Source organism: Chelon labrosus (assembly GCF_963514085.1).
Source record: "Chelon labrosus genome assembly, chromosome: 18".
Lineage (NCBI taxonomy): Eukaryota > Metazoa > Chordata > Actinopteri > Mugiliformes > Mugilidae > Chelon > Chelon labrosus.
Window position 1 is genome coordinate 14,205,924 of NC_140351.1, and position 11,859 is coordinate 14,217,782.

At 42.2% G+C, this 11,859-nt stretch overlaps 2 protein-coding genes across 11 annotated transcripts in view; one reads left to right on the forward strand and one right to left on the reverse strand.

Moving 5' to 3' along the window:
* The window catches only part of abi1a (abl-interactor 1a), a 46,856-nt gene extending 42,408 nt beyond the window's left edge, over nt 1–4,448 (reverse strand). For 4 of the 8 annotated variants that reach the window (XM_084566302.1, XM_084566304.1, XM_084566305.1 and 1 more), the window contains exon 1: nt 4,271–4,447. In XM_084566302.1, coding sequence (XP_084422428.1) covers nt 4,271–4,387 — 117 coding nt within the window. In that variant the 5' untranslated portion in view covers nt 4,388–4,447. Of the gene's footprint in view, nt 1–4,270 lie in introns of all 8 variants that reach the window. The other 4 variants (XM_084566301.1, XM_084566308.1, XM_084566306.1 and 1 more) reach the window with 3 other exon arrangements.
* A 980-nt stretch (nt 4,449–5,428) lies between these two features.
* acbd5a (acyl-CoA binding domain containing 5a) lies at nt 5,429–11,699 on the forward strand. 3 transcript variants are annotated; one of them, XM_084566466.1, is made up of 13 exons: nt 5,429–5,509; nt 5,812–5,938; nt 6,246–6,366; nt 7,106–7,178; nt 7,613–7,730; nt 8,130–8,360; nt 8,434–8,607; nt 8,973–9,067; nt 9,154–9,352; nt 9,474–9,676; nt 10,067–10,126; nt 10,219–10,328; nt 10,423–11,699. In XM_084566466.1, exons 2-13 carry the CDS (start codon nt 5,842–5,844, stop codon nt 10,436–10,438), a joined length of 1,497 nt encoding a protein of 498 aa, XP_084422592.1. In that variant the 5' UTR covers nt 5,429–5,509; nt 5,812–5,841; the 3' UTR covers nt 10,439–11,699. The 3 variants fall into 3 exon arrangements, with proteins under 3 accessions (XP_084422592.1, XP_084422594.1, XP_084422593.1); XM_084566468.1 differs by having other exon boundaries at nt 10,426–11,699; XM_084566467.1 differs by having other exon boundaries at nt 8,437–8,607.
* The last annotated feature ends 160 nt before the right edge of the window (nt 11,700–11,859 follow it).

Below are 11,859 nucleotides of genomic sequence, written 5' to 3' on the forward strand. Positions count from 1 at the left end.
TGAGTACTGCGGGGCATAGACGTCTACGTCCTGCTTCACTTTTCAACAATGGCGACTGAAACGTTCGCCGAAATTTCGCCAAAGACGAGTCATACAAATGTTCGTATCTCCAAACCTCCTCAGTTAACCTTTCCTCGAAGTGTTCTGTCTTTATTGATCCAAAACAATCAATTCGAAAAGTGCGGAGATGGCGAAGCAGCCGAAAATACTAAAGCGGTAACGCGCTACTACCAAGGGGGCCAATCACAGCTCTTGTAGCGTAGTGCGTAATTACATTTCTGCAAAGGTGCGCGTCAGCTACGGGACTAGGGTGTACGAACACCCCCATACAAAACAAACTGACGCGCTGTGTGATCCGACACCTTTCTATCAGAACCAGCGTTAACTTCTTCAGCCATATGAGCTACAGTAGCTCGTCTGTTGGGTCGGACTACACGAGTCAGCCTTTGCTCCCCACAAACCAACATCGATGAGCCGTGGCCGCCCATGACCCTGTCACCTGTTCACCTCCTTTCTCTCCTTGGACCACATTTATTTGATAGATACGGACCACTGCAGACCAGGAACACCCCACAAGAGTTACAGTTCTGGAGATGATGTGACCCAGTTGTGTTGCCCTTGACAAAGTCACTCTTCCATTCTTCCTGCTTCTAACATCGAGGACAAAACTCTCACTTGATGCCTTATATATATACATTTTTTTTTTTAGATTTGACCAATTCATTTTCAGCACAATTCATTTTCTCAGCTCCCCAGCACAGCCTGGAGTAAACTCAAATACGAGATGCAACACTGCACCCTTTTCAATGTGCCAACGCGGCCAGGTGGCCCACTTTGCATACAGTGTGTGTCCTTGTCACAGAGGTTAAACAAACATGACATGAATGAAAAACAAACGTCAGTTTCCACGCATAGCTATGGTGAGCATTCAAACACAAAGTCCCCGATTTATCATCTCGATGAGAAAGGGTGTTTCTGGCCCTATTATTAAGCCGCTTCCTGACACAGAGAGAAGGCATTTCCAGAGAGCCAATCTTCCGAGTCAGAAGGGCAAACAGGAAACATAACTCTGACCCGTCGATGTGTCATGTAGTACACCCCCCCCCCCCCCCCCCCCCCCCCGACACACACACACACACACACACACACACACACACACACACACAGAGTTCAGAACTAAATAAAGTCACTATCAAGTGGAGAAAGTGGGGCAGAGATCGGTCAAACAGAGCCGCCACCATCTGCTACAGTCCAACGCTGCTCTAAAGCCTCCATGACAAGAACAGAGAGCGAAGAAGGAGGGATGGAAATGCGGAGGAGGACGAGCCGATTCAAGCCGAGGCATGTCGGTGTGTGCGCGGCCCGGTCGGCAGCTTGTGTGTGTGTGTGTGTGTGTGTGTGTTTCTCAATCAGAGGCAGGGAGAGAATCTGCAGCAGACAAGAGAGGGCTTATGAAAAGTGCACTGTGAGTCTGACACTCGCTTCACACAGAGCTCCCAACGTGTGCTGAAAGGCTTAAAACCCAGCTTTTTTACGTCAGCACTTTGAACAAGGTGCCGTGCTGAAACACAGGGACAGGGTCACTAATCGCTCAGACAAACGCAACGCTCGAGTTTTCCTGGGGTTTTAGTTAAAGTTGGGGCTGCCTTCATGGTTCAGTCACTTGTCAACATCACTCCCTCTCTCCTACTGTACTCCGTGACTACCACACAGACATGGCATTTGAAGACAGCAGAGGTCTGTTTGTGCACTTGCTAGTTTGGGTCTCAGCGGAGATCATTTATCCAAACATGCTATTTTTAGAGATTCTTCAAGAGCAGAATCTGTGCAATTTTTAAAGGAAGTCCCTTCATTTACGGGCAAAGATATCTTGTGTGCACTGTTTTCTGTCCAATTCACAACTGGTTAGTTTGGGACATTATTTTTTCCTATGATGCTATTTGTGGAGCCTCTACAGAGCACCAAAGAGACGCAGGATTGTTGTCATTAAAGCATTAAAGTGGTCATTCTTTTTGACTTGCATTTGGATACAATACGCGTGAATAACTGTACGTCACTGGCCTTTACAACTACAGAAAAAAATGTCATTTAAAGACAGCAAGAATGTTTTTGTGCACTTTTTTTTTGGACAGTTTACAGCTCTGGGTGTCAGCGGAGATCATTTATCCGAGATGCCATTCCTGGAGCTCCTTCGAAAGCACAATTTGTGCGGCCGAAAAACCTGAAATGTTGTCGTTTTCTTCATCAAAGTGGTCACATCTAGACACTGAACCCACCCAGCACACATTTAGCCGGACATTTAATGAGGAAGTCCCTCCGTTTGTGGCGACATCTCGTTTTCTCGCACAGATTTTTTTGTGACTCTGAACACATTTGGACAAGAGATGCACAAATAAATAAATTCTTATGGTACTGGCCTTAAAAACTACAACAGGTATTCTTTTAAATTTAAAAATGATCAGTGATAACCGATCAATACACAAGTTTTAGTAGTGATATCAAACTATATTAAGTGTTTTTTTTTAGTTATATGTTGTCTAATTAAATAAAAAAATGCAAGAAATATGTCTAAAAATTATTTAAATGACTAACTGTCTGAATAAATAATAATTACAGACACAAAATCTGTAAAAACATAGATGAAAAAGGAAATTAAACGTCAGTATTTGCTTTGAAAGAATGGCTTACTTTTGTTTTAAGAGATAATACAAGTTTTAATACATATGCAAACACTCGAACAATTACGGCTGTTCAGATTTTAAAAAGATGTCAAAGGTAAAATAATAATAAGCATAAAAACAGTCCTACAAAATGCTGGACTCTTGTTGTTTTGTTTGGGAAATGTTCAAATATAAAAACTTCCTCTAAACTAAAATATCCCTTCATCCAAAAACACTGCCATGCGGCCAAGAACAAACTTGCATGCGAGCAAAAATCCCTATATAGAGCTCAATACTGTGTCAGCGTGGGAAAATCAGATTACAAAGCCCCCAGCTCGAGTTACAGCCGACTGCCGTAAACAAAACAGGAGAATTCCCACATTTAGTCCCACAGTTTTTGGATTTCACTGTATCGGAAAACGGCTTCAACCAAGCTTGCTGTGCATGGACAGAGTAGCCCAAGGCTCCTGCCTACTGCCCTGTCCTCTACCCGTGCCTCATGGAGCCAAATCGTCCCAGAACAAGGAAGAAAACAAAATTACAGGGAGTCCTCAGGGAGTACAGCTGGAACGGACACACCCTCTGTAGCCGATATGGTGGGCTGTCTTCCTGTTCCTGAAAAAAAATGCCTGTTTGTCTCTCGCTCAATTTAGTTTTCTGTCTTTTTTAGCAGCGGCTTACCGCAGATGTCATTCCCCTAAAAAAAAAAAATAATAATAGCAGTTGCAAAGCCAGCTGTGGTTGTCAGACTTTGTAGTGAAGTTGCACAATTATAATCGCCATAAAAAGGACCCATGTTTCCACCAAAATACAACTTTATAACCTTAAATGTTATTATTTGCAGTAAAATTTGCTGCTCTATAAGAGGAATTTAAAGTAAGCTCCGTTTCCACTAATAAGTTGAAAAAAAATTAATAAATTATTAATCAATTATCAATGGCTTCCACATTCTGTGCCATAGCCTTGCTGCAATTGAATTAGCTTTAATTAAGCCAAAACAGCTGACTTTTAACATATTTCCATGCATTTAAAGGTCACTCTTATTAAATGTTTTAACGGATTCGCATTAAAAGCAATGCACTGACATTACAGCACTGACACTAAGTGCTTACAAGTCCATAATGTAGACACTGTGATATCCCTGCAGAATCCCAATGGGAACTTAAACTGGTTTTGTGGTGAGTTTAATGACCTCACAGAATGTAAAGGATCGCTACGTTGCTGTTATGTTCTGGTGACATTTACCGCTTAAATAATTATAAAATAAAATCATTCTCAGTAGCTGGAACGGTAACCTGCTATAAAACTCACAGGCCTCCCTATCAGCAGTGAGAGTGGAAGCAGTTTTGAACCGACCCCAGTCTTATAATAAAAAGTAGACACACCCTCTGTGTAAACGGAATAAATGTGATCAACGGCACACTGAAGCTATCCTTAAATGTCCCACGGCGGTTCAAAAAACTGTTATTAGAGCTCCGAGCTTTTTAAGGGATCATTTCACAACCGAGTGCAGTTTCTTTATCCACATTTCCTGTCCCAACAACCATTCAATCCGGAGCTTATCGCGACAAAAAAAAAAAAGGCGAAGGAAACGTGGTAAACTCACTTACCTGGACATAATTGTTCTCACAGTAGTCTGCTACTCTGGTGAGGTTTTGGTAACTCTCTACAAGCGCTCTTTTGCCGGCCGGAATCTCTTCCTCTAACAACATTTGTAGCTCTGCCATCTTACATCTCTCCGCAGAGCCTCCCTTCCCTCTCTGGTTTCCCTTTGATTGAAACAGCCACCAGCTCTGCCCTGAAAAAAGGAAAAACTCCTTTGCCTGCTATTGTGGGATTCCTGCCCTCGCTTGGCGTAACCTCAAACCGAAGATCGTCTCCGTCAGGGAGGAGGAGTCACCAGTCACCAATTTTTTTTCTTTCGCAATTCTCTGAATGAATATATAAACATAATTTTAACTTCCAGAATATTTTCCTTTTTAACATTTGGATGCATTTTTAATGTTAAAACATATTGTTTTTATTTTTAGGTCGATATTTTCAATTGTATTTGTATACCCTGAAATAAAATATAAAATATATTAAAGACCACAAAATAAAAGAATTATGAAATAATAGAATAGTTAACAAGGACTGCAATACGTTAGTATTCTGGTAATAACTCTGTCTTAAAGGCCATGGTGAAATATGGAAATGTCCATTTTGGTCTAACAAACAGCCAAAAATCACGTTATGCCAAAATAAAATAAAATACTGACCTTGGTTATGTCTTCCATTCTCATTTAATTCATCGCTTAATCGATAAATTAACTATAATTTATTTTTAATCATTTGGTTGATAACGTAATCGACCAATTTCAACCCAATACATTTGATTATTGTTGAATTTAAAAAAAAAAAAAAAAACTAAGTGAGAGCTCTTTCTTTTCTTCTTGGTCTACCTATCACTCTTCCAAATGACTAAAAAAAACATGGCTCTTGTCTCGAGCATGCTGGGAAGTGTAGTTTAATAATAATGAACTGCTGCTGCGATTCGTGCTTGTTTTTGCGACAACATTTAAGTAACATAACCTCTGACATTTTTCACTTCTTCACACTTTTTTCCCTCAGCCAATAAACACATAATGTCTCCTTAAAAATCGGCTGGATTTGACTGAAAACGACATACACAGAAAAGTACTTTAGATTTCGCGGAGGATTGTGGAGCTTGTAGGAACCGTCGCCGTGGGGTAGAAAACTACAACTCCCAGAGTGCACCTGTGCTTGGCTTTACATATCGTTCATGGCGTCTGGTCGGGGGCTAAAGTCAAGTCGCCTTCTGACAAACAGATAGGCCGGTGAATTTAACGGTAAGAACAAGCACTTTTTAGCGTTTCTGTCTAAACCTTGTAGATATAGTTAGCATTTGGCATGCGTAACAGTGTTGTTGGACCTGTGTCGCAGACGACTTGGCGTGTCCTAGATACACAACTGACTCAATCCCCTCCTGCTGGTGGTCATAACATACCAGAAACACAGTTAACTGAAGTTTAGTGAGTCGCATTTGGGTCTTCAAAGTGTGTCATTTTGTTGATTTGAACGGTCCCAGAGAGGGAGCAAGAGCAGCATGTATGTGTTATCGTGACTGGTTTTGTTTATTTACTGTCTGCAGGTTGTGTGTCGGCTGTCTCCGAGTGACACAATGGAGGTGGAGAGTGTCAGCGTGGAAGATGAAAGGCGTCTGAACCAGCGGAGGTTTGACGCCGCCGTGAAAGTCATCAAGAGTTTACCCGCGGACGGTGAGCTGTGACTCGGTTAAAGCGGCTCATACCCGGGGCCCAGGCGGACTGGTGTCTGACCTGGATAGGTGCACTGCAGCAGCAGCAGCAGCAGCAGCTTGGGGCTTGTGCGATTTCAGTAATCCACTTTGCTAGCTGCTGCAAGAGCAGACTTTCCGCCCTGCAGCCCTATCACCATTAAAGGCCTGCTTTATCTCAAAAGCCTTTGGAGATGTATTAGTGACACCAGATAACCATTTAATCTGCACTTGCAGCGTGCGTTTTCTTTTTGTATAATCAAAGTGTCTTCCCCCCCCCCCCCCCCCAGGTCCCTTTCAACCCTCCAACGACATGATGCTCAAGTTCTACAGTTACTACAAACAAGCCACTGTGGGAGCGTGTAATATACCCCGGCCTGGCTTCTGGGATGCAGTTGGCAAGGCTAAATGGTAATAATAAAATCCACTCTGTACAAAAGTGTAGTATAGTTTACTGTGTCTCCGTCTGGGAGCAGGCTTTGTTAAAGAGCAGCAGGAAAGGGAAAACCAACAAGGAATATATTGTCATAAAAGATTCCCAAGAGTTCCCTACACACCAAGGGATCTGGGTGTCCTTAGGAGACAGTGTCTGCTCCATTCTTTCATGTGAAGTCCAACAGTTTATTTATTTCATTCACAGCTCTGTCTTATGAGAAAAACATATTACAACAACATTCGGTTTTATCATTGTCTAAGGTTTTGCTATTTGACTCGTCGAACAATAATAAAGTTGCGCACGTTCGGTGCTGAAATGTATTCTGTGGAAATTGTCCAAATAAAACGGAAACTGTGCGCCCCTCCGTTTAGTTTTAGGTCGCGTTAGGTGGATCCCTGGACTCGGCGCTCGTTGAAATGCGCCTAAGGAATGTGACCTCTTACCCACAAATCTGGACTCTTGTGAGGAAGCTGTCGGGAGACTTCTTTCAGGGACAGCTACGGTTACTAATGAACGAATGTTTCTGTTAGCCTTGGACCCAAAACAAACAAAGAACACACTGACCTAAAATAAACTGTTGACAAAGCTGAGAACTGGCACCGAGCGTTGATAACCCAAATGTGATGAGACAGACATTTTATTATGACTCCTACTTTCTGCTCTTACTGGGACATAACAATGCATTTCTGTTTTTTTTTATTTTTTTTATTTTAGGGACGCGTGGAACTCTCTTGGAGAAATGACAAAAGAAGCAGCAATGGCAGCCTATGTTGATGAGATGAAACTGGTACATTTCCTACATTCAATTTCCTTTTTTTTAAACAGATAATATAAGATTTATTGGAAACAACTAGCAGAGAGCTGTTTGATTTGTGTTTCCTGTAAAAGCAGGAAGCTGGTAAGGCCCAAAAAGCCTAGACTGTTGTGATTGGTCAACTTCAATCATTAGCTCCGCCCAGATACGTTAGATACGGGGGAGGGAGGGAAAACTCAAGAAAGCTTTTCATTGGACACGCATTTAGTACAAGCCCCTGAGTGCAGGATGACTCAACATTTCAAAATTGTTTTACAAAAAAATTAAAAACACTTTGAACCTCAGTCAGAATGAATACTGAATTAGATTTCATGGAGACTTTAAATTGAACCTATCTGCATCTGTGGATTTTAAATAATAATAATAATAATAGTAATAATATAAATGTATCTATATTTGACACACAGATCCTGGAGGGCATGCCCATGACTGACGAGGTGGAGGAGCTCCTACGCGTCCTCGGTCCGTTCTACGAGCTGGTTGAAGACAAGAAAAAGATCACGCAGATATCAGACCTGAGCACAGGTAGGTTCAACTCCGGTGAAGCGCTTACACCTTTCATTTGGAACTGCATGCAGAGCTTAACGTTTTGCAATTTGCCTCTTGTTATATGCTCAGCCCGTTTGACACAGTTTGCTAGGCAACTGGAAGGCAAGTACATAACTGTGTGAACACCTGAGTCTGGTGATATAGTTTCATACCTGTCTGTCTGGTGTAGCCGAGATGCTTTTCGTGCTTATTAGCGGTCGTACTATGCATGCTGAGTTAGTGCCCCTGAAGATGTGGCTTGGCACATTTAAACATCCTTTAGCTATCAGAAATGGAAGCTTTAAAATGAATTAAACTCTAATGTCTCTGAAGTCTAATGCAAACATTGACATGGTTGTTTTCATTTAATTACTTGTCATTTCTTTGCTCTTGCAGGGTTCGGTACAGTGCTCAACTCATTTCCATCCAAGAGCGTCGCAAAGAGCATCGTCAGAAACATGGAGATGAACGGCACTCTGCAGCCGGCCAGGCAGAAACCAAAAGAACTGAGGTCAGAGGAAGAAACAAAACAGGATGATGAGGATGATGATGAAGAAGATGATGACGATGATGAAGAAGAAGAAGAAGAGGAGGAGGAGGAGGAAGAGATCAGGGAGCTCAGAAAAGGTAATGAAAGATTCCTGTTTTAAAAGTTGTTACGGTTTTGAGAAAACATTCTCAAGTTACTGTAAATGTTCAGCAGCACCACAACCAAAGAAGAAGAGTTCAGCCAGGAGACACAAAGCGCCCCTGTCGAATGGTAGAGTGGCTAACGGGGTCACCCATCTGACCAACGGGAGTCATTCCAGGGCGGTTTTGAACGGCGACGACTCCCAGGAGGTGGGCCAGCCTCTGCTCAACGGACACCATGCAGGTAGAGAAAACCACACCTTACGTTCTGCTTAAAGTCTTACATTAGTGAACGTTCTGTCCTCTCAATGCTCCAAAATGGTTGCAGAGGACTCCGGCCGCCTGTGCTTGTTTATCAGTGCGCCATGTGATCAGATAATCTGCTAAGCTTCGTTCGAAGAGAACCGTAACACTTAACACATCAGCCGCTCCTGAGACAGTTTTAATGGAGTAAATTAATGGCTCGGTTGAAATGGAACAAAAAGCCCCAAATTAAGTGAACGTCCTCTGTGTCACTCTGTTAATTACAGCGCGGTTTAGTCATTACAGTGTAGGGCGAGGCTCAGCTTCTTTTGTTCCCCTTTTCTGTGCCCTTTGTACCGACATTAGATCCAAGTGTCGAGGTGTCTGGACCCAATCACGTGGCCAGTGACTCAGACAGTGAAGTCTACTGTGATTCTGTGGACCAGTTCGGCCAGGAAGAGGCAAGGAAGAAACGCAAATACACAATAAAGGTCATGTTTGTTCAAGGAATCCTTCAGTACGTAATGTTATGTTGGATCTTCTCTAGAACTCGGAGCACAACCGCTCTCTGGACGACCTGGACGAAGACGAGAACCACGTCCTGCCGCCTCTGGAGGAGGACGTTCAGGGTCCACAGGAGGTGGTCAGATGTGGAGGGGAAGATGGAGAGGCGGGGGGAGCAATGTCACAGAGACAGAGGCTGAATGTGGACGTACCGGGCAGCTCCTTGGTCAGAAGAGGACGAGGTACGGTTGCATTTCCAGTGCATTTTCTCTCATTTACTGGAGCACTGATTCAAATTTATCAGGAATTAGTGGTTTACTGGTTACCATTCAGCCGTTTTCAAAAATCTAATTTTGTTTTTAGGTTCCAGATCTCCAGGCCGCAGCTCTGGGTCTCTGATACCCATGCACAGTGGTGGAGACGGGGATGGGGACCGCTGGGGAAGGGCAGGCACACCCGGAGGAAACCTGAATGAGCAGATAGTTGTGGCCTTGGCCAGACTGCAGGAGGACATGCAGAGCGTCCTGGAGAGGCTGCACACCCTGGAGGCTCTGACAGCCAGCCAGGTCAGACCAGTCCTTCCTCATTCACTCCCCACGGAAAGGAGGGTTAGAGGAGAGGAATAAAACAGATGACAGAGAGTCAGCCAGCTATTGTTGCGCTAGTGAAAAATCTTGAGTAAACAATGGGTGCAGGCGGTTGAATCAAAAACCAGTTGTAACTGCTCTAAAACATAATCAGTAAAACAATATCTTCTAACAATTATAATCCAAATGATTAAAATAAATATTTTTTTTTGCAACTTGTGTATAAAAATTAACGTGGTTATATTTTCAGTGTGTTCATGAGGCTAGGTTAGATAAGAGATTTGTACTTTGGTTTAGTAAACAGCGCTGTAATGACCCACCGTCGCTGCAGCATTCATATATTCATGTTCTTTACTTTTCTTTCTGCAGGCACGATCAGTGGCTCTGTCTCCCACTTTCGTATCACCCCCAGTGAATAAGAAGAGTCGGGTAAACAGTGTTGTTAATGTTCTCTGAATATTGTTGGGAGCAGTTTTCCATTTCGTTATAACGCTATAATCCTTCATGTCTTTCCTCCCTAGAAACCGTCCTGGTGGCCTTTTGACATTTCACCAACCGGCTTGGCCTTCGCTGTTATATGGCCATTCGTGGTACAGTGGCTTATCCGCCTGTACTTGCAGAAGAGGAGGAGGTATTATTTAATTCAATAAAAGCTTTGCATCATACTACTATTTTCATGTAATACTCAGCTAAACATTTTTTTTTTGTTTCTCCTTTCTCTTCAGTAGACGGATCAACTGAACCTGCTCACTCACACACGGACATGGGCGACTACGAGTCCTCTAAATGTCTCCGGTTGGGCTGCTGACGGCTGTAACTTCCCCCTCTGCTTTGACCCACAGCCCAGTAATTTGCTTTTGCACTATGAAGAAGGCACCTAGAGTAATGAGCGACAAGAGAAAAAAGTGTTGCACTGTGGATGTGGAATCAAAAAGGATCATGAATGTACGGGCTGCGATTATACAACCTCTTCAAGATGACACCACTGTACTGGAATCTATATCTCTGTAAGAAATGGTTCACGTCAAGAGCAGGGCATTGTCAGTGTGTTCATAGACCAACTATAGCAGCTTCTCAATTATTTCCATAACTAAGGCGTTGTTGCCTTAAGCTTGATGTGATTCATAAACTTTCATTAGTTGCCCAGATAATGCTGCTATAATTAAAAAAAAAAAAAGCTGTAATAACTGTAGAACAGACGTGGGGATTGAATGTTATAATGTACTGATGTGTGAGATTGTTTTTAATCCAGAGAATAAGTTAATATTTATTGCTTTTAGCGACAGCAAACGGCAACAAAAGCCTGATTTCAGCTGTGTTAAGTGAGGTTTATGTTCAAAGTGACTGCTAGTTGTTGTGTGTTGGCTAGACAAACGTTCAGGATGCGTTCTCGTCACCTGTCCCACTGTGTATGCGTCTGTTTTTAAAATAGAAAAAGTGCCTCTACATCATAAAGGTACATTCATACTATAGGTGGCGTTATGATTTTTCATAGTCAAACATTGTAGCGGTAGCAGTTCCGGACCAAATTAGCATTAATCATTAATCATACTACCTATTGAGCCATGAAAGAGATAATCATTAATGCATAACACTCGTCTGTGTTGTTTACGCTGTTATGTTTTCTATGTCGTATAATTTTAACGTGTGACGTGTCGGTGTGTATGAATATCGTGGAGAGATTTTGAGTGATATTAATCATGAATTGTTTTGCAAAGCAGTGCGATCTATACAAATTGTATACAATAGCTGTACAGTTCAGAATGCAATATTTTAATTGCATTATTGTGTATTAATGTAGAATACTATATCGTATTTGCAGAGATTGGCATCTGTGCTAGCACTAATCTTTACAGAGCCAATATGTTTTAATAAAGAAAAGAAAAAAAATAAAGCGAGTTTACCTTTCTACTGAAACGTACTAAGGCTTTCCCACCCTCTCTGCCTGTGGATAGAGCGGTGTTTGCATGCGATAATCTCAGCCTGAAATAAAAGTTTTCACAAAGCCTTCAAGTTTTTCTACATTATTTGTACTGAATTAAGTCGATGATTGGGGAAAAAAGAGATATCCTTTATAAGGATTTTAGAAAACAAGCAGTTTCCAGTATTTGTGCTTTACTGTTCGCTAATCCTTTCTAAATATGCAGAAGATAATTAGATCC